At 46.4% G+C, this 23,444-nt stretch overlaps 1 protein-coding gene across 6 annotated transcripts in view; it reads right to left on the bottom strand.

The window, feature by feature from the left end:
• Nucleotides 1–23,444, bottom strand: part of HYDIN (HYDIN axonemal central pair apparatus protein) — a 389,432-nt gene that overhangs the window by 215,051 nt on the left and 150,937 nt on the right. For all 6 annotated transcript variants that reach the window (XM_089781371.1, XM_089781372.1, XM_089781370.1 and 3 more), the window contains 3 exons: nucleotides 17,471–17,654; nucleotides 7,596–7,695; nucleotides 4,214–4,332 (listed from right to left, as the gene is read on the bottom strand). In XM_089781371.1, coding sequence (XP_089637497.1) covers nucleotides 4,214–4,332; nucleotides 7,596–7,695; nucleotides 17,471–17,654 — 403 coding nt within the window. The remainder of the gene's footprint in view (nucleotides 1–4,213; nucleotides 4,333–7,595; nucleotides 7,696–17,470; nucleotides 17,655–23,444) is intronic.

Below are 23,444 nucleotides of genomic sequence, written 5' to 3'. Positions count from 1 at the left end.
AAGCAATAAGGCATCAGCATTAAAAATGCACAGGGTACAAAATATTTCTGTGAAGAACACGTTAAGCATGTCCTTCCCCGCTACCGAAGGGCTTTCTAAACTGTCCAACATGATGCACTGCCTCATTTAATACCTCTTTAGCTTGCTGTGTTTTTCATTTTTGCTAATATTTGATGCCATTGCTAATGTTTGCTGCACTTGCAGAAATTCTTTAACTCCTTCAGATTGATTCCTAAAGTCCTTACTGCAAAAGCACAAGGGCTGTGTCTACACTGGGCCACTTATTCTGGAAAATCAGCCGCTTTTCCAGAATAAGCTGTGAGCTGTCTACACTGGCCCTTGAATTTCCGGAAAAGCAACGACGCTCTACTGTACAAAATCAGCAGCTATTCCAGAAAAGCTACGCTGCTCCCGCTCGGGCATAAGTCCTTATTCCGGAACACTGTTCCGGAAAAGGGCCAGTGTAGACAGCCCAGTTGTCTTTTCCGGAAAAAAACCCGATCGCGAAAATGACGATCGGGGCTCTTTTCCGGAAAAGCGCGTCTACATTGGCCACAGATGTTTTTCCGGAAAAAGGGCTTTTCCGGAAAAGCAGCCTGCCAATGTAGACGCTCTTTTCCGGAAATACTTATAACGAAAACTATTCTGTTTTAAGCATTTCCGGAAATTCATGCCAGTGTAGACACAGCCAAGGAGTGGGAAGAGGTTGATTGGCAGTGAACAGCATTCAGAGTAATCAGCAGTAAACAGACAAGGTGGCTTTTCCTTTTGTGACAATGCACACTCTATTCTTCACAGTGATATTAGGATGATATGATTCAGCCACAATTACAGTCAAACCTGAGTTAGCCGGCCCTGTACCAACCAGAAAGTTCTAACAACTGGCATTTCTAATCTTCACAGAAAGTCCTATTTAGAGTCCTCTGGGCACAGGGCGGGCAGGCTTCCTGCCTGGCTTCGCATGGTTCCCAGGAATCAGTGACGTGTCTCTGCTGCTCCTATGTGGAGGAACGGCCATGAGAGGTTCAGAGTGCAGGGGGGCTGTGAGGTGCAGGCTTTGGGGGAGAGCTTGGATACAAGAGGCTCTTAGGGCAGGGTTTTGGGGTGCTAGAGCAGGGCAGCGTTCACCTCATGTGGCTCCCTGTAAGTGATGGCATGACCCTGCTGCTCCTAGGAGGAGGGGCCAGGGGGTTCTGTACACTGCCTCCACTTGTAGGTCACTGTTTGTAGGGAACCTCTCAAGGTTACCCCCTCTCTGAGTCCAGCACCCCTAAATCCCTCCCATACCCCAACTCCTGCCCTGAGCATCCCTAAGTCTCTCCCGGAGCCCACACCGACTCCCTCATGCCAGCCCCCAAACCTGCACCCTTTCTTGCAACCAAACTTCTTCCCTTTCAGTTAAGTAGAATTTTTCACTTACCTGTACTGCCCGTTCCTCCAGAACGCCAGATAAAAAAAGCCTTTCCTGTATAATGTATTTTATGCAAGATCTGTCCTGTGATATGTCACTGGAAAAATTATGATCCTATTTCTATGCATGTTTCATTTCAGTATGGGCAGTTATGAATTCTGATGTGTATCTGTAGTAAAAACGTACTTACGCCTGAGTCATGCCCACGAGACAAGATGCTTTCAGTCTAGATAGCGGGTGGGGAAGGGCAATGAGCCATTAGGAAAAAACAACAGGCCTCAGGATAATCTTATCTCCCACCTGGGGAGCATTCCTGGAAATGCTACAGACTGCCTCTGAGTAATAGCTGCTATGATCAGTCTGGGCTCCGAGCTTTGAGACAAAGGGCTCCCACCTATGTCCTAGCTCGACAGGGTGGGGAGTGACATCATCTGGGGTTCTTCACTCCCCACCCAAGAAGACTCCTGGAAGCACCTGAGCAAAGACTGAACTGGGCTCAAGGGATTTCTAGCCTGTGAAGGAAACCCCTGGGAATTCCAAGCTGAAAGTAAGTGCAGCTTGTCCCTTAAAAATCTGCAGCCTGCTTGTATAAGCTTCTAGGGGCGAGAACCGGCTATTCATATCCAATCTATTGAGTATACTAGAAGCCTTACCCAGTGTTGCTTGGGTCCTTCAGGGCAGGGGTGTAGGGGCTGCAGGAGTCAGGGCAGGACTTAGGGGATGTGGGAGACTCAGAGGTGTTTAAGCCTCGGCTTGACAAAGCCCTGGCGGGGTTGATTTAGTTGAGATTGGTCCTGCCTTGGGCAGGGGGCTGGACTTGATGGCCTTCTAAAGTCTCTTCTAGCTCTATGATGCTATGATTCAGGGCAGGAGGCAGAGGCTTTGGAGGTACAGGAATCAAGAAAGGTGGTGGGAGTGCAAGAGTCAAAGCAAAGGGTTGGGAGGTAGGGGGACTCAAGGGAGGGAGTGGAAGACTCAGGGCAGAGCATGGGGGTAGCTGGCAGCTTCTTCCAGGGGCGACCCAGGCCGGGAGGGGCCATGCAGCCCACCCATCAACATCTTCCCAGGGCCAGCCTGAGGTGGGAGTGTGCAGCCTGCCTAGCAGCTTCTCCCCGAGGCCAGCTTGGGGTGGTGGAGGCTGCGAAGCCCAGCCAGTGGAGGCTCCCTGGGCGTGGCCAAGGTGGCAGAGGCTGTGCTGTCCAGCTGGTAGCTGCTCCCAGGGGCAGGCCAGGATGGCGGGGGCCATGCTGCTGGCCAGCAGCTGCTTCCCAGGGCTGGGGTGCTTGCTGCCCCTGTTGTCATTCTGGGGTATTACTGTCCCTGCTATCACAACCTTCCATTTCCGTTTGATGGGAAACATTTGCATTAAAACGCACATCCCCTTGTCCTTGACCTTCAGTAAGTTACAGTAAGAAGAAGCTGCATACTAAATCTGGTGGTCCTCGGAGGAGTTCTTGAACAACCTGACTTCACAGATGGATGGACACACCGACAGACAGACAAACTCTCTCAAATATATAGTCAATTAATCGCAGATTGTGCTTTTGTTTATGTGCTAGGTAATCTGCTTTAACTGTTTGCTATCACTTACAGTCACTTCAAATCTATCTTTTGTAGTTAATAAACTTATTTTTGCTTTATCTAATCCAGGGAGTTGGAGTAAAGTGTGTGGGATTCTTGGCTCAAGAGGCAAAGGCCATTGCATATTCTTCTCTGCACTGAGGGAGTTTTATGAGCTTATTTTGTACAGTTCCCTGTGCAGAGCAAGGCATACTTTGGGGTTTGCACTCTGGGGGGTGGGGAGTGCCCGAGGAGCTAGGAGTTGCCTTATATGTAACTTTCCTATGCAGGGGCTGGATAGAGAGTATGCATGTAACTGCAGCTGGGCATGTCCCCACCTGCATGTACGCTAGTGAAAGTGCAGGCTATAAGGCTTTACAGCTTGTCACAGCAGTAAAGGGTGAGAGCAAGCCCACGCTGCTGGGTGAGGGGCTCAGTGGTACACCAGTTCCAGGTGGCACCGCACCAGGAACCTGTCACACTCTTAACCTCAGACGTCTGCAGGGTGTACTGAACTGAGTGCTACTTGAAGGGACCTGCATGAAATGAGCTCGCATGCAGCAAGCTTGTCCCAGCTACTAGTGACACAACCCTCTAGCATACTCACCATGCCTGCTAACAGCAGGAGTTCTTCTGCCAACATAATGCCACTGCCTCCCCAAACAACATGAGCAATGCTGACAGAAGAACTCTTCTGCTAGCACAGCTGCATATCCACTGGGGGTTTGCCAACACAACTAGATCCGTTATGGATGTTGGTTACACCCTGGCCAATGTGGTGAGTATGGACCTGAATGCTGTGCCTTCTTCACTGTCATACACAAAGGTGCATTTAATACCTGAACCAAAACCTACTGAAAACACCAAGTCCTTTTGCAGAGCTGCGACATTGTCCTTATCCTAGTTTAATGCATGAAGTGCTGCTGAAGCTAGAAAACACATCAGACACAGAAACCCTGCTCTAATAAGGAGAACTGCAAGGAGAAAAGCCTACCTAGAAGTAGGCAGTGTTCACTTCATACGGGAACATGCACCCCATTCAAAGTCCTGAGTTTTCATTGAGGACATCCAGCTACCCTCCAACCGAAATGCCCAAGTTACCAACAGCTCTGAGGTTCGGGAGTCCCCATGCTCTGTTTTGTTACCATTTGTTGTTTTTTGTGTTTATTCTGTAGGATTAGTTCACTTCTGGCTGTACAGTCCACACACCCTGGACCTACCAGCACTATCCTATTTGCTTACCTCGTAACTGTGTGTTGAGCCAACAAAGACCTTCCCAATATCTAGCCGGTCAAAGCTGAAGAGGAGTTTGGGGCCCATTCCTTCCCCTTTGATGCGCAAGGGGAGCCGGGTCTCTCGGCCTGTGAAGTAGATTCAATTTTCAATACACAAAACATAGGAATTGCCAGACTGGGTCAATCCCATGTCAGCCCATTGTGACACTGGCTAAGTATGCAGGCCATGCTAGAGTGTATTTCAGTCAATTCACGTGGGTAGATCACAATAATGGTTAGATGTCTATGGGTGTTTACGTTTCATGAAAACTAGTGGAATGCTACTGGTATTGTTTTCACTTATCTGTTCCTGTCATAATGTAATAACAATTGCTTAAAACACCTTGTAACTAAATTACCCCCCACGAAATCTTGTGAAATGCTAATTTCAAAGCAAGTACAAAGAAGAGTCCTGTGGCACCTTAGGGTATGTCTAGACTACATGGCTCCGGCATGACTGTAAGCCTCAGGATCGGTCGGCAAAGGCTTCCCCAGCCGACTGATCCATGTCTAGACTACTGCGCTGTGCTGGATCAGCTGATCGTCGGCACAGTGCAGTGGCCATGTTTATTTTAATGAAGCAGAGATTGTGTAAATCCCCGCTTCTTTGCCTATGCCGGGTAAACTAGTTTACATGGCTCTGTCGACGGAGCCATGTACTCTAGACATACCCTATGGGTACATCTACACTAGCCCCCTAGATAGATCTAGGGGGCAAATGAGGGCGACCGAAATTGCAAATCAAGCTCGATATTTAAATATCCCGGGCTTGATTTGCATGTTCCTGGCCAGTCGCCATTTTAGAAATTGGCTAGCCTGAAGTAACTGCCTGCGTCTACACACAGCAGTGAAACGGGATTCCGATTTAAAGCCCTAACTCCTGCAAAGAGGTTTACCAGCTAATTCGATTTAGGGGCTTTAAATCGGAATCCCGTTTCACTGCTGCATGTAGACACGGGCAGTTACTTCGGGCCAGTCAATTTCTAAAATGGCGTCCGGCCGGGAACATGGAAATCAAGCGCGGGATATTTAAATCCCGGGCTTGATTTGCAATTTCGGTTGCCCTCATTAGCCTCCCTAGATCAATCTAGGGGGCTAGTGTAGACATACCCTTAGAGACTAACATATTTATTATGGCATAAGCTTTTGTGGGTCAAACCCATTTCATCAGATGAACTGGAGTGGAAGCTACAGAAGCAGGTGTATATACAAGGAAGAAGTTGCTTGTGTCAATTAAGCTAATCAAGTCAGGGTTTAATAATCAGAGAGGGAAATTGCTTTTGTAATGTTTTAATCAGTTGAGAGCCTTATTCAATCCTAAGATGATACTGTTAAATTTGCAAATGAATTCCTGTTCAGATGTCTCCCTTAGTAACTGGTTTTTAAAATTCTTTTGTAGAAAGATGGCTACTTTCAAATCCATTATTGAATGTCCAGGGAGGTTAAAGTATCCCCTATAGGTTTATGTGTGTTACCATTCCTGATGACTGATGTGTGTCCATTTATCCTTAGGCATAGAGACTGTCCAGTCTGGCCAACATACATAGCAGAGGAGCAAAAGCAAGTGGCCTTTATGTATATAATGAGAAGTCAAAGGTCTATGTGCTCTCCTCACTCACCGTCATCAAGAGAAAAGCCCATGATAATAAAAACACTGTCAGCTTGCGTTATAGAAGAGACTATAAATATGGATTCAAAGAAAGGTTTGGTATCTCTGGTCTGTTTGGATTCTAACAGGGCAGAATAACTGAATGAGAAGACTGGATCCCCAGGGTTATTCTAGGATGCCCTGAAAGACTTTTTGGGAAATTGGCTGTTTATTACATCTCTGGCACAATTTGGAGTTACAAACTGTAATTTACCCATTATTAGACTTTACCTGCTTTAATCTCTCAGCGACTCTAATTCTTTTTCTTATCTAATCAAACTTTAATTAGTTGAATAGATAATTGGCTGCCAGCATTGCCTTGGGTTTGGGTTTCAGATCTAGACAACCAAATGATCTGGGGTAGGCGACTGGTCTCTGCAAACGGGGAAAAAACTGTGATTTTTGATTTTCATATCCTTTTATTGCAAAGTATACAATTTGTCTGGGTGGCAAGACAGGCTTGAGAGCTAAGGGAACTGCCTGTGACTCCCTGGTAAGGCTGATAGTTATCCAGGAGTTCCTATGTGTCACTAGCTTGGTGGGATCTAATTATTGAATATTCCACCAGTTTGTCTTCTGACAATCTGCCCTGAGAGATGCACTCACAACTGGGAGCCACTCTGCCAGTGGCCAGCACCACAGAGCTTCATTAGAAGGTGCAAGAACTCTGCAGGAGGCAAACTGAGGGGTGATCTGCCCCACAGGTAGGTCTCCTGTTAGACACTCAGACTTGGAGACTGGCCACTGTGCACGTTCTGCTCATATTCACCCACCACCTTGCATCAGTGGCAATGTTAGCATTGCTCTCGAAATCCTGACCCCAGCAGCCAATGGGAGTGCTGCCATTGGTGTCAGTGGGACGAGCATTCAGACCTTAGTGTGCGGTAGAAAAGTCACTGTCACGGATTCAGTGGGCAAATGTTTTGAGGCCCAAAGGCCACTGCAGTAAAACAAAATAAAATAAATCTGCATTTCTTTTCCTTCTGGCATGCTTTAAGCCTCTGTTAAGCCCCAGGGATTCTCCATTTCAACCCTTTATTGTCTCCACCTCCAAATAATTGCTCCTCAAACCCTAAGACCACCCATTATTTCTCTTCCTCTTTCCATCCTGAATCTCATGCAGAGTTAACCTTTGCCTCTGCTCAGGAGGGCAGGCCTCGGAACCATCCAGAGTCTGTCAGCGTTGCTCCTGGCTCATCTCTAGGCGTGCGTGGGGTGAGAAGAGAACAAAGCTGCGCACTCTCTCGCCTTTTCCAAGTGCGCCACAGTGTACCAGCCTTGGCCAAACCAATCAGAATCCTCCCCGAACTCTGTGCATGCTAGTGAACTGCCCTAGAACCATTTGAATTGGATGAGAACATATGTGGGCACAAGTCCTGTTACAGAACTGTGAGGCCCTGGGCACTATGGAAATTGGGGACCCATTTTCCATAATCTGGAAAACCAAGTGCCCTGTCCCATACAGACCCCACAATGCCCCCTCTCGTCAATCCACACACAGCCTCCAACTGTCCCTTCCACTCCACATGCAGCCCCAAGTATATCAATGTATTTTAGTGACTTCTAGACACTGCATCCTGAAGCCTCAGACAGCTTAGCACCACCAGAAAAGCCTCCTTCTACAGCTCGTGTCAGCAATCCCATGACCTGAAACCCAAACATACTTGTATGCTATGCTTCTTGTGCAGGTAGGATACTGTACCTGAGATGTCACAGTAGATGGTTCTGTGATAGACTTTGGCTTCTCGGGGCTTAAAGATCACATTAATTTCAGCAGTAGAATTTGGCCAAACATCTCCCTCCTACAACAAAAAAGAAGGATAGAGCAGTTTCAACTGCAGACACACAATATTTTTAAGGAAAACTTGAAGGCAGGAAGCCCTTTACTGTGAACATAACTGCCTTATTAATAGCTCTTTGTGATATTTCTGGCAACAAATAATGTGCATAGCAAGAATATTATATCTTGACATTACTGCCTGATTACTACATATACTCGAGAAATGTAAGAGCCTGACCTTACAAACCACAGAGAGGCAGGGTGATTGAGGAATCGGATTAACTCCTACTGATGAGAAACAAGCTTTTGCGCTTACACAAAGTTCACCCTCATCTTGCTTCGACAACTTAGATGAGCTACCATGGATTTATACGAGTTTAACTAAAAGTAACTCTGTTTCAATGGCTACAAACAAAACAAAACCCAGCCCAAGTTGTCTGAGGCATTAATCTAGCAGAAGAGGTAAAATGGGACACAAATGATAGTTTCCTTGGCTTAGTTAATACAAATCTGTAATAATTACTCTGTGCTCTTTGTTCTACTTCTCCCTCAGTTAAATGCAACTAATGCTATCACTTCACTTCCCAGCAGTCTACTCCCATGCAGTATGCAGCTAATTTTATTTGCCACACTATACTATATGAGGCTCACTGTACATCTTTAAGAGTTCCCTAACTTTGTACCTTTCTCTTTAAAAAGACCATCAAGGCTGAGTCAGTGGCTGAGCAGGAAGGTCTGATTCTCATTCCTGGTTGTTGTAATTCTCAGAGCAGAAAGCTGCAGAATCTCCCCACCCCATTCAGTCCCTCAACGGCAAAGTGTGCTTTTCTACCTGAAGACTTAGATCACAGAAAGATGTGGCTGTGTGCACCCTGATGACATGCCCACCTTTCAGGAGTGGCAATTTGCTCCAGGGCAGATATTTTCCCTCTTATTGAGGGGAGTGAAGGACATGTTCGCCCCAAAACAGTGGAGTTTAAAACCACCAGAAAAGAAGCGGTGTCAAAGAAACTCAGCTCCTTAGACCTGGCAACATCCTATTCATCTCTATGCTGTATGCTGAACATCAGGGAATGCAAACATTCCGATGGAACATTTCCCAGAGTTCATCAAAACCTGATCAGTCCATCATCATTCATGAATAGAAAATACAGTAAAACTCTGATAGTCCGGCATCCAATTGTTCGGCACTCCTGATACTCCGGCATCATAATGCCAAGCGCTCCTGACCAGCTAATTAAAAAGCCTGCCGCTCAGCACACATGCTGGCTGTAACCAGAGGGAGCACAAGGTTGGAGGGGGAGTGGGATTGTGTTACAGTATGGAGAAGAGCGTTTTGCTTCAGCGAAGGGGAAAGGGGAGGGCGGGGAGGATCAGGTTACAGCACAGAGGAGAGGAAGAGGAAGGGGGAGAGGAGAGGGAGGGAGATTGTGTCCTAACCAGCTGTTGAGCCGTGCAGCTGTACCGGACCTCCTGATTCTCCAGCAAATCTGATAATCCGGCACTACCTAGGTCCAAAAGGTGCCAGATTACCGGAAGTCTACTGTATATCATCCCGCTATTATCTATCTCCTTTAAGATAATTTCAGTGGGGTTATTTTACACTTAGTTGAAATCCAAATCAGGCTTGGGACCTTTAGGGTTTGATCCTGATTCCATTCAAGGCAATGGAAAATCGCCCTGTAAATGTAATGGTGGAGGCTCAGATTCTTGGACTGACTGCACAACAAAGTGTCTTTTTGTTGTTGATTTAGTGTGGAGTGTGAGCTCATCAAACTCAATGATCAGTTCAAATATCTTGACCCTGAAACACTCTCCTCATGCTGGCTTGCTCATTACTCAAAGGCTGACAGGTATAATGGAAGCAAGTTCAATGAAACTCATCAGCCAAAACAAACATATACAAAAGAGAAAAAGAATTGAAAAGTTTAGATGCCCTTGCTAAAACTAGTGTGGCTTGTAGCTGTATGGTTCTGGTTAACTTTGGCCTTTCCAGTATGCTGGGCTTTGCCCTGTTTCCCCGCTCTATGCATATCCCTGACATTCTTGTTATTTTGTACCATCTCCAGCTTGTTCTGCCTTCAAATGCCTTATGTACAAATTAGAATGGGTCCCAATTGCCACCGACACATGATCCCTTTCCTTTGGTAAGCAACTGCCCTCCTTCCCAATGACCAATTTGTAATCCAGATGATCAATGCCTGTCTTCTTAGAGCAAATGGTCTGGTAGCACTTTATAGACTAACAAAACATGTAGATCTGTGGTCACCAACCAGTAGATCGTGAGCTACAGGTAGATCTCAGGGGCTCTAAGAGTAGCTCTTGAGCCCTCTCTGAACTGCACACCTGCACAGTACATTTACATTAGATTTCCACATTTGAGGAGCAGCTACTCACTGAGCAACAACACAGGTGAGTAGCTGCGAGGAATGGTGGGAGCTGGGAGGCTGGGAGGGCTGAAACACCCCAGCCAGCTGACTGTGGCTTTCACAGCTGGAGCTAGGCGCAGCCTCCCTGGGCTGAGTGCAGGGCAGCTGGGCTGGAGGGAAGAGAAGCAGCTGCCCAGCCAGCTGGCCATGGTGCTCAGCCAGGGTGCACCACACTCCACGTGGGCTGGCGCAGAGGAGAAGCTGCCTGGCCTGCTGGCTGTGGTGTTCAGCCCAGAGGAGGCTGAACCGCGATCCAGCTGATTGGGCGGCTTCCCCTCTGCGCCTGCCCATGTGGAGCTTGGTGGCACCCTGGCTGAGCGCCATGGCCAGCTGGCTGGGCAGCCGCTTTTCTTCGCTCCAGCCCGGCTGCCCTGCGGTCAGTCCGGAGGGAGCACGGGTCGGAGGCTTCCCTCCGTGGCTGGTGTAGGGAACTCCCTGCCCCCAACCTTGTTCCCTCTCCTCTGCCCCAAACTTGTCCCCCACCCTCCTGGCCCCCTGTTCCCTCTCTCTTGCCCCCCCAACCTTGCAGCAGAAACCTGCCCCCACCCCCCTGCAGAAACTTGTCTGCCGGCACCCTGCTCCCCCTGCAGAAACCAGTTCCTTTTGGCACCCTGTCTCCTACTACAGAAACCTGTCCCCCTGCTCCCCTCTGCAGAAACCTGTCCCCCCCAGCACCCTGTCCCCTGCTGCAGAAACCTGTCCTGGCACCCTGCCCCCTCTGGCACCCTGTTCCCTGCTCCAGAACCCACTAGCACCCCTCCCCAGTACTGTGTCCCCTGCTCCCAAATGACTTTTCTATGGGTCAGTGACCCCTGACTCAAGGCAGGTTCCCTGCCATTCTCATAAATAATAAAGACAATGCAGAAACATTTTGTGTTTAACATAGTATTCTATTTAAAAATGAAGCCTGGCCAACAAACCCCCAATTGGGGCCAAGCCCCCATCTGGCCACAACCACTCCTGCACTCCCCCTTCCCCAGACCCTAGATCTGAGCCTATCAAACACTGGAACCCCCTGCCCTGAGCCCTTCACATACCCCAACCCAAATTCCTGCACCCTCACATCCGCAAGCCTATGGCTTGCTTAGTATCCCAACACCGCCCAGCCTGGAGACCCCTCCCCAAGCCAGTGTCCCCTTCTCCACCTCCTCCCTCCATCCAGATTTCCTCCCAGAGCTTGCACCCCTCTAACCCCTTCCCACACCCAAATCCCTCATTCCCACCCCAGAGCCTACACATCCTGTCTCAACACAGCAAGGGTCCAGCTAGACTGCAGGAGTTTTTCAGGATTCTGGAGATAGCCCAGAAAAACTCTTCTGCATCCAGGGTTGCATTTGTTGTTCTGCTTTTTTAGTGGAAGAGCAAACAGGCTCTTTTGGTCACCCCTATATTCCTCTTTCCACAAGGAATAAGGTGGCTTCCAAAAGAAGGTTTTTTTTTCTGACATTTGGTCCAGTGTAGCCAGGCCAAATGTTGGAAAAACCTCTTCCTACAGAATAATAATAATAATAATAATAATAATAATAATAAAATAAGCAGTAGTATAAGGATTGGGGATAGCAAGTGATGGAGAGGAGGAGAATAGAGAGGGCGGGGCTTCAAGGAAGGGGCGGGGCGGTAGATCTTGGCTTGGTCTGTCATTTAAAAAGTGATCTTGGGTGTAAAAAGGTTGGAGACCACTGATGTAGATGCTATCATGAGCTTTCATGAGCACAGCCCACTTCTTCAGATGACCAGAGTTATGACTAGGGGATAAGAAAACTCAAAATAAATAGGAGAAGGGAATGAGGAGAATGAGACCCATGCGTAGAGTGTCAAATTTTAGCATGAATGACAGTTCAGAGGATTCCCTTTCAAGTGCAGATTTAAAAGGCTTCTGAAGCAGGATGCAGGTAATTAAGTTGTTGAGACAGTGTCCTTTCTGGTTGAAATGGCAAGAAACTGTTTTTTCTTTGTGATCCTGTCTAATATCTGTTTTGTGGGCATTGATCCTTTGGCGAAGTGTCTGAGACGTTTGTCCAATGTACATAGCAGACGGACACTTTTGGCACATGATAGCATAAATTATATTTCTGGATGCACAGGAATATGTATTCTTGATCTTATAGCTCACTTGGTGGGTCTCAACAAAGACCCCAGTTATCCTACCCATTACAAAGATAGCTTCTCCAATTATCACCTCTAATACCATTAGCTCACAGACATTTACCTCCCCCCCACCCCCCGCATCCCCCTTCTGTTCTGAAATTTGATTTGTCCTTTTCATATGTGTTCTTTTTTTTAATTGTATCCTTTGGTATATATGGTTGTGACTATTTTCTTCCACTGTTTGATCTGAGGAAGTGGGTCTGGCCCACAAAAGCTCATCATCTAATAAACCATCTTGTTAGTCTTTAAAGTGCTACATAGTCCTGTATTTTGTTTCAGCTACACCAGACTAACACGGCTACATTTCTATCACAGATCTGAAGGTGGAGGTCTTGTCACAGGCCAGCTCCTCAAGCCAAATACACAGGGAAAGCTTAGAATTACAATACACATGCAAATTCAGTTCAATTACTGATGGACTTAATCAAGATATGGGGTGGTGGACCCTTTATCCACTGACTTTGATCTTTATCTACTCAGGTTTAGCACCCTTTCTCCTGATACTTTATGTATAGAGGTAGGGGGTGGGCGACAGAGCATCTTTCTCTCCCCTTCCCCCCCCTCCTATTTATTTTGAGTTTTCTTATCCCCTAGTCATAACTTCGGTCATCTGAAGAAGTGGGCTGTGCCCACAAAAGCTCATGATCGCAGCTCCCTGTTTTGTTAGTCTATAAAGTGCTACCAGACCATTTGCTTGCTGTTTTTTTCTGTAACAGACTAACTCGGCTACCCCCTGAAGCTCCTGTCTTTTACAGTTATCTACAAATTTTCTATGTGACATCTTATCAAGTGCTATGCAGAAATCCAGATGAATGACAACTGCTTTTCCTTTACCTATTTCATCTGTCTTTCACAAAAGTCAATGCAATCTAGCTGACAAGATTTAGCCTTCTATAAACCAATGCTGATGTTTGCCTGGTAACTCATTTCCATCTAAATCACCCTACCATGATATCACTAATGACCAATTTAAGTATGTTACTTGGAACAGAGGTCAAGTCAACTAATCGGCAGTTACCAGCATCACAGCTGCTACTCTTTTCCTAAAGCTAGCTTTCCACAGTCTGCCTCAGTTCTCTTCATTCTCTGCCCTTGCTCTGTGATATCATTATCCGTGAGCTTTAAGACTCTTGGGTGAATCCCATCTGCATATGGTAACTCTAGAATCCTGCTGTGTCGCAGTGTAGTGATAGGGTGGTTCCCCTGGATTTGTAAAGCCATCTGTCCTAATTCTGTTCTCCCCAGTTGGAGGTTTAGCTGAAAGAAGAACAATTTTAGGGTAAGTTTGTAATAAGCTTTTAGAGTGTTTGAAATAGCTATGCTTTTCCTGCTAGTTTAAATGTGTAATTCACTTTGCTCTGCCTGTTTTCACTTGCAACCACTTAAATCCTACTATTTGTACTTATCACTGTTATTTACTATCAAGCCCAGTGTAAATAATAGTTAACGGAGGGAGCAATCAGTGTGTACCTCCTCCTTCCATTGTTAAAGGGGGCTTATCTGAATTTCTTTGGGGCTCTGATCCCATTTGGGGAGTGGGTTTCCTGATTGCTGTGCCAGAGCTGAGGTAATTCAGTGTCTGCATTGTTCTGCAGGGGAGGAGGTATTATTTCGGCTCTGTGGCTCGGCTGGGGAAGATCAGGAGACCTGACCCAGGACGGGGTGATGAGAAGCCCCAGGGATCAAGGAGGTGAGTGTTAGGGGCTCTATCAGCATTCAGGGAAAGACCTGTGAGGGGTCTTTTGAAACCGCTCCCCGTCACAGTGACTTTCCAGATATGCTGCTACCTTTTTGACAGGGTTTGGGGAGATGACTGAGGGAGCACTTCACAGAATGAAAGGTGGAAATCCTGATATGCAGAAAAAATAGCAAATGTGGCAAGTGACCAACCTAGTTTAACAGAGAATCCTTAGGAGAGATTGGCGAGGAGTCCTGTGGCACCTTATAGACTCACTGAAGTGTTGGAGCATTAGTTAGTCTATAAGGTTCAGTTAGAATATAAGGTGCCACAGGACTCCTCGCCGCTTTTGCAGATTCAGACTAACACGGCTACCCTTCTGATACTTAGGAGAGGTTAAACACAAAAAGGAAGCTGAAAGAAATGGAAGCATGGACAGATGACAAGGGAGGAATATAAAAATACTGCTCAAGCACACAGGGGTATCATCAGGAAGCCCAAAGTGCAACTGGAAATGTAGCTTCCAAAGGATGTGAAGGGTAACAAATGGTTTTCACAGGTATGTTAACAACAAGGAAGTGGTCAGGGAAAGTATGGGACCCAAGGTGAATAAAAGAGGCAAACTAGCAACAGATGATGTGGAAAAAGCTGAAGTACTCAGCAATGGGGTTGATTTAGTTGGGGGTGGTCCTGCCTTGGGCAGGGGGTTGGACTTGATGGTCTCCTGAGGTCTCTGCCAGCCCTGGGATTCTATGAATGGAACGCAGGAGAATCTGTGAACTGTAAAGCACATCCCTTCAGACCCATCATAAAAGAAGGAGAACAAAAACCAACATCTGCCCTATGAAAACCCAATGGATGGATGATTAGATGGATGCTATCATTCTCAATGGTGGTGGTGCTCCTGGCAAAGGCTTGATCAGAAAGGGCCTCTTTCCCTAAGGAGTGCCACTACACAAACCACTCAGGTCTCTAGCTGATCTGCAGAGCCTCTGGAATACTGATAATTGCTGCACACACTTGTCTCTCCTTGCCTCGCTCTACTGCAAAAGTGGCAGCACTCTCACAACCTGGAAAGGAAGTTTTTCAGAGGATCAGCATTAATCAGGAAAGCAATGACAAGACAGTGGTGATTTGTCAAGGACAATGCAATTGTAGCAAATCTCTGTCTTCCTTGGTTTCCATTTCCAAGGAGTCAGCTCTCTCCTGCTTCTGAAGTGACTCCTGGACAACAGCAGGGTATGCTGAAAACAAATCTGCAGCAAAAAGCAAAACCAATGTTCTTCAGTGGCCACCTGGGCTTCCACCACATCTCTTGATCCTGACATATCATGTCTATTTGCAAAAATAAATTAAACCAAATGCAAGATGCAGCCAAAGTGGTATAACAGTTCGTTTCCCAAAGGCTTGGAAGGCCGCTCAAAATGTTTATTTTTCACATGGTAATTAAGACATTATTGATTTTTTTTTACTGTCAGTCAGGATAATTCTGCATCAAACACCATTTCCATGGTGATTTCTCTAAACATAACACCTGCATAAAGGGCAGGGGTCCTGACCTCATTCACTAAGACACACACACAGGCCTTCATCAGATGCTTTTACAACCAATGCCATTTTAAAGTGCATATCTTTAAAATCAAAAAGCCTACTCCAATCTGCCAGTAGGCAAAAGGGTTCTTGAATGACACTGTAGGGCAAATTCAGACATGTGGACAACTCCCTGTTGTAAGGATGGAATTGCATAGAGTTAATCCTCCATGCTTATATCTCCTGTACCCCTAAAAGACTTCTTAGTCTTGGAGTCAGTGTGACTTGCACTGGCCAACATACGATTTTTTAATCTTGAAAGACCATATTTGTGATGCAAATTGGAAAAGTGTGTTATGTAGGTGCAAGGAGCCTTGTGGATAAGGGAGAAGCGGTGGATGTCATATACCTAGACTTTAGTAAGGCAATTGATACGGTCTCGCATGATATTCTTATTGATAAACTAGGCAAATATAACTTAGATAGGGCCACGATAAGGTGGGTGCATAATTGGCTGGATAACCGTAGTCAGAGAGTTGTTGTTAACGGTTCTAAATCCTGCTGGAAAGGGATAACAAGTGGAGTTCCTCAAGGGTCTGTTTTGGGACCCGTACTGTTCAATATCTTCATCAATGATGTAGATATTGGGATAGAGAGTATGCTTATTAAGTTTGCAGATGATACCAAACTGGGTGGGGTTGCAACTTCTTTGGAGGATAGGGACATTATTCAAAATGACCTTAGCAAGTTAGAGAAATGGTCAGAGGTAAACAGGATGAGGTTTAATAAAGAGAAATGCAAAGTGCTCCACTTAGGAAGGAACAATCAGTTCCATACATACAAGATGGGAAGCGACTGTCTAGGAAGGAGCATGGCGGAAAGGGATCTAGGGGTCATAGTGGACCACAAGTTGAATACGAGTCAACAGTGTGATGATGTTGCAAAAAAAGCAAATATGATTCTAGGTTGTATCAACAGGTGTGTTGTAAGCAAAACTCGTGAAGTCATTCTGCCGCTCTACTCTGCACTAGTTAGGCCACAGCTGGAGTACTGTGTCCAGTTCTGGGCGCCACATTTCAAGAAAGATGTGGAGAAATTGGAAAGGGTGCAGAGAAGAGCGACAAGAATGATTAAAGGTCTAGAGAACATGACCTATGAAGCCAGGCTTCATGAACTGGGCTTGTTTAGTTTGGAAAAAAGAAGATTAAGGGGGGACATGAGAGCGGTTTTCAAATATCTAAAAGGGTGTCACAAGGAGGAAGGAGAAAATTTGTTCCTCTTGGTTTCTGAGGACAGGACAAGGAGTAATGGGCTTAAAGTGCAGCAGGGGAGGTTTAGATTGGACATTAGGAAAAAATTCCTAACTGTCAGGGTGGTCAAATATTGGAATAAATTGCCAAGGGAGGTGGTGGAATCTCCCTCTCTGGAGATATTTAAGAACAGGTTAGATAGACATCTGTCAGGGATGGTGTAGATGGAGCTTGGTCCTGCCTTGAGGGCGGGGGGCTGGACTCGATGACCTCTTGAGGTCCCTTCCAGTTCTATTATTCTATGATTCTATAAACTAAATAGCCACATTTCTATTAACACCTGCTATGGAAAGAAAACTCAATAAATGTAGAACTAAGTGTCCTAATCATAATACTTAGCTCTTCTGTATAAGTTTTCCTCTACAAAGTAGGTAAGTGTTATTTTACACGTGGAGAAATCAAGGCAAAGAGCACTAAAGTAATTTGCCCAGCAACTCAGTGAGGGAGCTGGGAATAGGAACAAATTCAATAGACTCCCTAGCCACTGGACCACACTACTTGGTAAAAAAACAACTGATAGATCTAATGCAGTAATTTGGAAGTCCACAGTTCAGAAATGACCTTTTAATTTGCCCTTTGAATCTAGCTGCAAACCCTGCAAGGCTGACATACTCAGTATATCAACTAACCAAGATCTTTATTTGTTTATGGCGTGATCTGTTCTGGGGGGAGGGAGGGTGTTCTCAGTCTGCTATCACTTACCATTGGCTCAATAGTGAAGATATTATCAAAGAAGAGCATGGAATTGCCTGGCACCGTTGATCTGTGGTTCTGGAAGGTGAGGGAGAGAATGGAAAGGCGCTCTCGAAGCATAGGTTCTGCATTACATTCCTCCAGAAAGGGATCAGTCGCATTCTCCTCCTGGGTCTGCAGTTGGTAAGAGAGCCTAAAACCAAAGGGAGAGAGTCAAATGAAGCAGATAATTTAATAAGCAGCATATTGCTAAATGCCTGTCACTTGAGTGCAAGGGTGATTATGCTTGCAGTGTGGTCCATGAGGAAGCTACCCTCTACAGAGGAGATAACTGATTCAGCTGGTTTCCGCACTGGCATGTGGGGGAAATTTTCTCCTTGCTCAGTTGCTAGTAGTGGTGCCTGCTTCTTCCCTGTTTGAAGGTGCTGAAGAACAGGATTTTTGAAAGTCAGGCACTCTAAATATAAGAACATTGCATGTCTAAGTTCCCATTGCTCCACAACCTCTACCATTGACGATGTCACATGGAGTTCAGCTGCCCTCCCAACCAGAATGTCACGTACACAGAGCTACAGGAAATGCTGCATGGGGCAGTCAGGTAGGCTAGGATTAGCTTAGCACAGGAGAAAAGGCCATTTATCATTGGCAGGGGGAACAGCAGCAATCATCAAAAAGGAGGATAATATGTGGATAAAGACAGTGGGAGGGTTTCCAAAAGCAAATTAGTTCATTGATTGTCAAATCCCTGTTTGGACTCCTGGCTTTCCCAGGAAAAACAAACAATATTTGGTTTGCCAATAAAATAACAGTTTCCATGTCCATAGCACCTTTCACCCCAACAGCTCCAAGCACTTTATGAACAGCAAGAAACTCAGCCTGTGAGGTAGGTCTCTTCCAGGGATGTTAAACATCAGTTAATTGAATAGTCAATTAACCTCATGAATTTTTATCGGTTACTTGACTATTCTATAGTACCCGTGGGAGCTCCCTGCTACTCTGCGCTGCTGCCTCTCTATCAGTTTAAAAATCAGCCAGTTTAAAAACCAGCTCCCCTTGCAGACCAGCTGCCTGTCACCCCATGCTGCTGCCTCTGATACAGAGGCAACTGCAGAGTGGCAGCAGCCCCTGTCCAGGGGAGGTCTGAGCTCCCAGATCCGGCGAGAATTGGGACCGAACTGGGCTGCCTGCCTGCCTGGCTCCTAATACACTTTAAATGCAGAGCTGCAGAAGGGGTAGGTCATGGACCCATCACAAGCCAGGACTGAGTCAGGCTGCTCACCAGCCTGCTAAAAATTTACTGGTGGGGGAAGAGGGAAAAATGTGTGTGGTCGATAGCATTAACCTATAAGCTTTTGCTTATCAGTTAATCGGTTAACTGACTACACTATTACATCCATAGTCTCTTCATTTTACAGAGGGAAAAACTGATGCTGAGAATTTAACAGCTAGTCCAGGATTATATAATTAGCCTGTGCCGCTAGGAATCCAGCGGATATTTAAACTACTAGACCTATTTTCCTGTCATATGCCCTTGCTCACAAACACATGACTGTTTAACTATCCTGACTTAGCTGTACGAACAGAAGGAAATAATGATATATATACTGGCTAGAGCAGAGGCATATTGGAGAAAAAGAAGAGGCTCCCTGGCCTTATGCCATAGATGGTGACCCGCTTTCACAGCTGGTGGGCAAACATTCCTTTCATATAGAGTAAAACTCTCTGGGCTTGATAGGGGAAGTTCACACTGCATTTTTCCAGAGCAAATTTCTTCCTGCCTGAAATACTGCTGGGTCCAATTACAGTGGTGCTCCATGTCTATTTTCCTAGCCAGAAGCAGTCATGGGTTGAAAATTCTGTGCAAGAGAGGGCAAGGCACTGTATGTAACAAAATAAGCAGGGGAATGAAAGCAGAACGTGATTATCACACTTCAAAAACCAAACACAATTAGAAAGACAGTTTGCTTGTGGTTAGTGCTAGCTTGACACAGACAAAGCCTCAGGCAGACCCTGTCACCAATATCTCTTGGACTAGCTCTGAATTTAGTTCAATAGGAAAATTCTCTCTATGGCTGATATAAAATCCTGGGTATCAGGATATGTCTAGACGGCAGGCTTCTTTTGGAAGAAGCTGTTCCAGAAGAGATCTTCTGGAAAAACTTCTTCCGAAAGAGAGCATCCACACTGCAAAAGCACATCAAAAAAACAATCTGCTTTTTCCAAAGATAGCGTCCACACTGAATGGAAGCTATCTTGCATTTCAGCTGTGATTGCTATGGCCGGAATGGCCATCAGGGCACCTGTGCTTTTTCCTCTTCTTTCGAAAGAACTCCTTCTTCCCTGTCCACATACGCCTTTTTCCGAAAGAGCTCTTTTGGAGAAAGGCTTCTTCCTCATTGAATGAGGATTACCACTGTTGGAAAAACTTCTCTGTTCTTTCGATTTTCTTTTGGAAGAACTAAATTGCAGTGTGGCTGTTTTTCAAAAGAACTCAGTAGCGTGACATACCCTAGAATCATAGAATCATAGAACTGGAAGAGACCTCAGAAGGTCATCAAGTCCAGCCCCCTACTCTAGGCAGGACCAATTCCAACTAAATCAACCTGGCCAGGGCTTTGTCAAGCCGAGACTTAAACACCTCTAGGGATGGAGACTCCACTACTTCCCTAGGTAACCCATTCCAGTGCTTCACCACCCTCCTAGTGAAATAGTTTTTCCTAATATCCAACCTGGACCTCTCCCACCACAACTTGAGACCATTGCTCCTTGTTCTGCCATCTGTCACTACTGAGAACAGCCTCTCTCCATCCTCTTTGGAACCTCCCTTCAGGAAGTTGAAGGCTGCTATCAAATCCCCCCTCACTCTTCGCTTCTGCAGACTAAACAGACCCAAGTCCCTCAGCCTCTCCTCATAAGTCATATGCTCCAGCCCCCTAATCATTTTGGTTGCCCTCCGCTGGACCCTTTCCAATGCGTCCACATCCTTTTTGTAGTGGGGGGCCCAGAACTGGACACAATACTCCAGATGCGGCCTCACCAAAGCTGAATAAAGGGGAATGATGACATCTCTGGATCTGTTGGCAATGCTCCTCTTAATGCAACCTAATATGCCATTAGCCTTCTTGGCTACAAGGACACACTGTTGACTCATATCCAGCTTCTCATCCACTGTAACCCCCAGGTCCTTTTCTGCAGAACTACTACTTAACCGGTTGGTCCCCAGCTTGTAACTATGCTTGGGATTCTTCCGTCCCAAGTGCAGGACTCTACACTTGTCCTTGTTGAACCTCATCAGATTTCTTGTGGCCTAATCCTCCAATTTGTCTAAGTCATTCTGTACCCTATCTCTGCCCTTAAGGGTATCTACCTCTCCCCCCAGCTTAGTGTCATCCGCAAACTTGCTGAGAGTGCAATCCATCCCCTCATCCAGATCATTAATAACGATATTGAACAAAACCGGTCCTAGAACCGAACCTTGGGGCACTCCGCTAGAAACCGACCGCCATCCTGACATCGAGCCATTGATCACTACCCGCTGGGCCCGGCCTTCTAGCCATCTTTCTATCCATCTTACTGTCCATTTATCCAATCCACAATCCCTTAACTTGCTGGCAAGAATATTGTGGGAGACCGTATCAAAAGCCTTGCTAAAGTCAAGGTATATAACATCCACTGACTTCCCCATGTCCACCGAGCCAGTTACTTCATCATAGAAGCTAATCAGATTGGTCAGGCACGACTTGCCCTTTGTGAATCCATGCTGACTATTCCTAATCACTTTCCTCTCATCCAAGTGCCTCAATATGGATTCCTTAAGGATCCCTTCCATGATTTTTCCAGGAACCGAGGTAAGACTGACTGGCCTATAGTTCCTTGGATCATCCTTCTTCCCTTTTTTGAAGATGGGCACTACATTTGCCTTTTTCCAGTCATTCGGGATTTCTCCCGATCTCCACGACTTTTCAAAGATAATAGCCAAAGGCTCCACAATGACATTTGCCAACTCCCTCAGTACCCTTGGATGCACTAAGTCCGGACCCATGGATTTGTGTATGTTTAGCTTTTCTAAATAGTTCCTAACCTGTTCTTTACCCACCACGGGCTGTCCATCTTCATCCCATCTTGCGTCACGTAGCGCAGAAGTCCAGGAGCTGACCTTGTCCGTGAATACAGAGGCAAAGAAAGCATTGAGTACTTCAGCTTTCCCCACATCATCTGTCACTAGGGGTATGTCTACACTACCCCGCTAGTTCGAACTAGCGGGGTAATGTATGCATACCGAACTTGCTAATGAAGCCCGGGATTTGAATTTCCCGGGCTTCATTAGCATAAAGCCGGCGCCCCATTTTTAAAAGCCGGCTAGTGCGAACCCCGTGCCGCGCGGCTACACGCGGCACGAGCTAGATAGTTCGAACTACGTAGCCATTCCGAACTATCTGTACGCCTCGTTCCACGTTCCACGAGGCGTACAGATAGTTCGGAATGGCTACATAGTTCGAACTATCTAGCCCGTGCCGCGTGTAGCCGCGCGGCACGGGGTTCGCACTAGCCGGCTTTTAAAAATGGGGCGCCGGCTTTATGCTAATGAAGCCCGGGAAATTCAAACCCCGGGCTTCATTAGCAAGTTCGGTATGCATACATTACCCCGCTAGTTCGAACTAGCGGGGTAGTGTAGACATACCCTAGGTTACCTCCTTCATCCATTAGGGGCCGCACACCCTCTCTGATCACCTTCTTCTTGTTAACATGCCTGTAGAAACCTTTCTTGTTATCCTTCACATCCTTAGCCAGTCGCAATTCCATTTGCGCTTTCTCCTTCCTGATAACCCCCTGGCATTCTCGAGCTAGACCTTTAAACTCCTCCCTGGTCATTTGTCCAAGTTTCCACTCTTTGTAAGCTTCCTTTTTGTGCTTAAGTTCACCAAGGATTTCCCCTGTAAGCCAGTCCGGTCTCCTACCATGTTTGCCTCTCTTGCTACGTGTCGGGATGGTTTCTTTCTGTGCCTTCAATAAGGCTTCTTTAAAATACTGCCAGCTGTCCTGGACTCCTTTCCCCTTCATGTTAGCATCCCAGGGGATTCTGCCCATCAGATCTCTGAGGGAGTCAAAATCTGCTTTTTTGAAGTCCAAGGTGTGTATTTTACTACTCTCTTTTCTTCCTTTGGTCAGGATCCTGAAATCTACCATCTCATGATCACTGCTTCCCAGGTTGTCACCCACCTCCACTTCCCCTATTAGTTCCTCCCTGTTTGTGAGCAGAAGGTCAAGCTGCGCACGGCCCCTGGTCGGATCCTTCAGCACCTGTGTCAAGAAGTTATCCCCAACATTCCCCAAAAACTTCCTGGATTGCCTGTGTACTGCCGTATAGGTTTCCCAGTAGATGTCAGGGTGATTAAAGTCCCCCACGAGAACCAGGGACTGCGATCTGGAAGCTTCGCTCAGTTGTCCAAAGAAAGCCTCATCTACCTCATCCACCTGATTTGGTGGCCTGTAGCAAACACCAACCACAACATCAAGGCTGTTGTTTGCTCCTTTAAACTTAACCCATAGACTCTCAACAGGTTTTTCTCCCTCTTTATACTGGAGTTCAGAGCAATCGTAGTGCTCTCTTACATATAGTGCAACTCCTCCTCCTTTTCTCCCCTGCCTGTTGTTCCTGAACAGTCTATACCCTTCCATGACAGCGCTCCAGTCATGCGAGTCATCCCACCAAGTCTCTGTTATCCCAATTAAATCATATTTCTTGGTCTGGGCCAGGGCCGCCAGTTCTTCCTGTTTGTTGCCCAGGCTTCTCGCATTAGTGTACAAACACTTCAGGTAACCAGTTGATCGTCCTATCTTCTCCATTCGAAACATGGGTCCTCCTTTCTTGCCCCTTCCTCTCTGCATTTCTTCCCGGTATCCGACTTTCCCACTCCCCTCAGGGTTTTGGTCACCGTCCCCAGACGAACTTAATTTAAAGCCCTCCTCACTAGGTTTCCAA

The sequence above is a fragment of the Pelodiscus sinensis genome, chromosome 12 (assembly GCF_052426305.1).
Source record: "Pelodiscus sinensis isolate ZL-2025 chromosome 12, ASM5242630v1, whole genome shotgun sequence".
NCBI lineage: Eukaryota > Metazoa > Chordata > Testudines > Trionychidae > Pelodiscus > Pelodiscus sinensis.
This window is presented reverse-complemented; position numbering and strand designations above follow the sequence as displayed.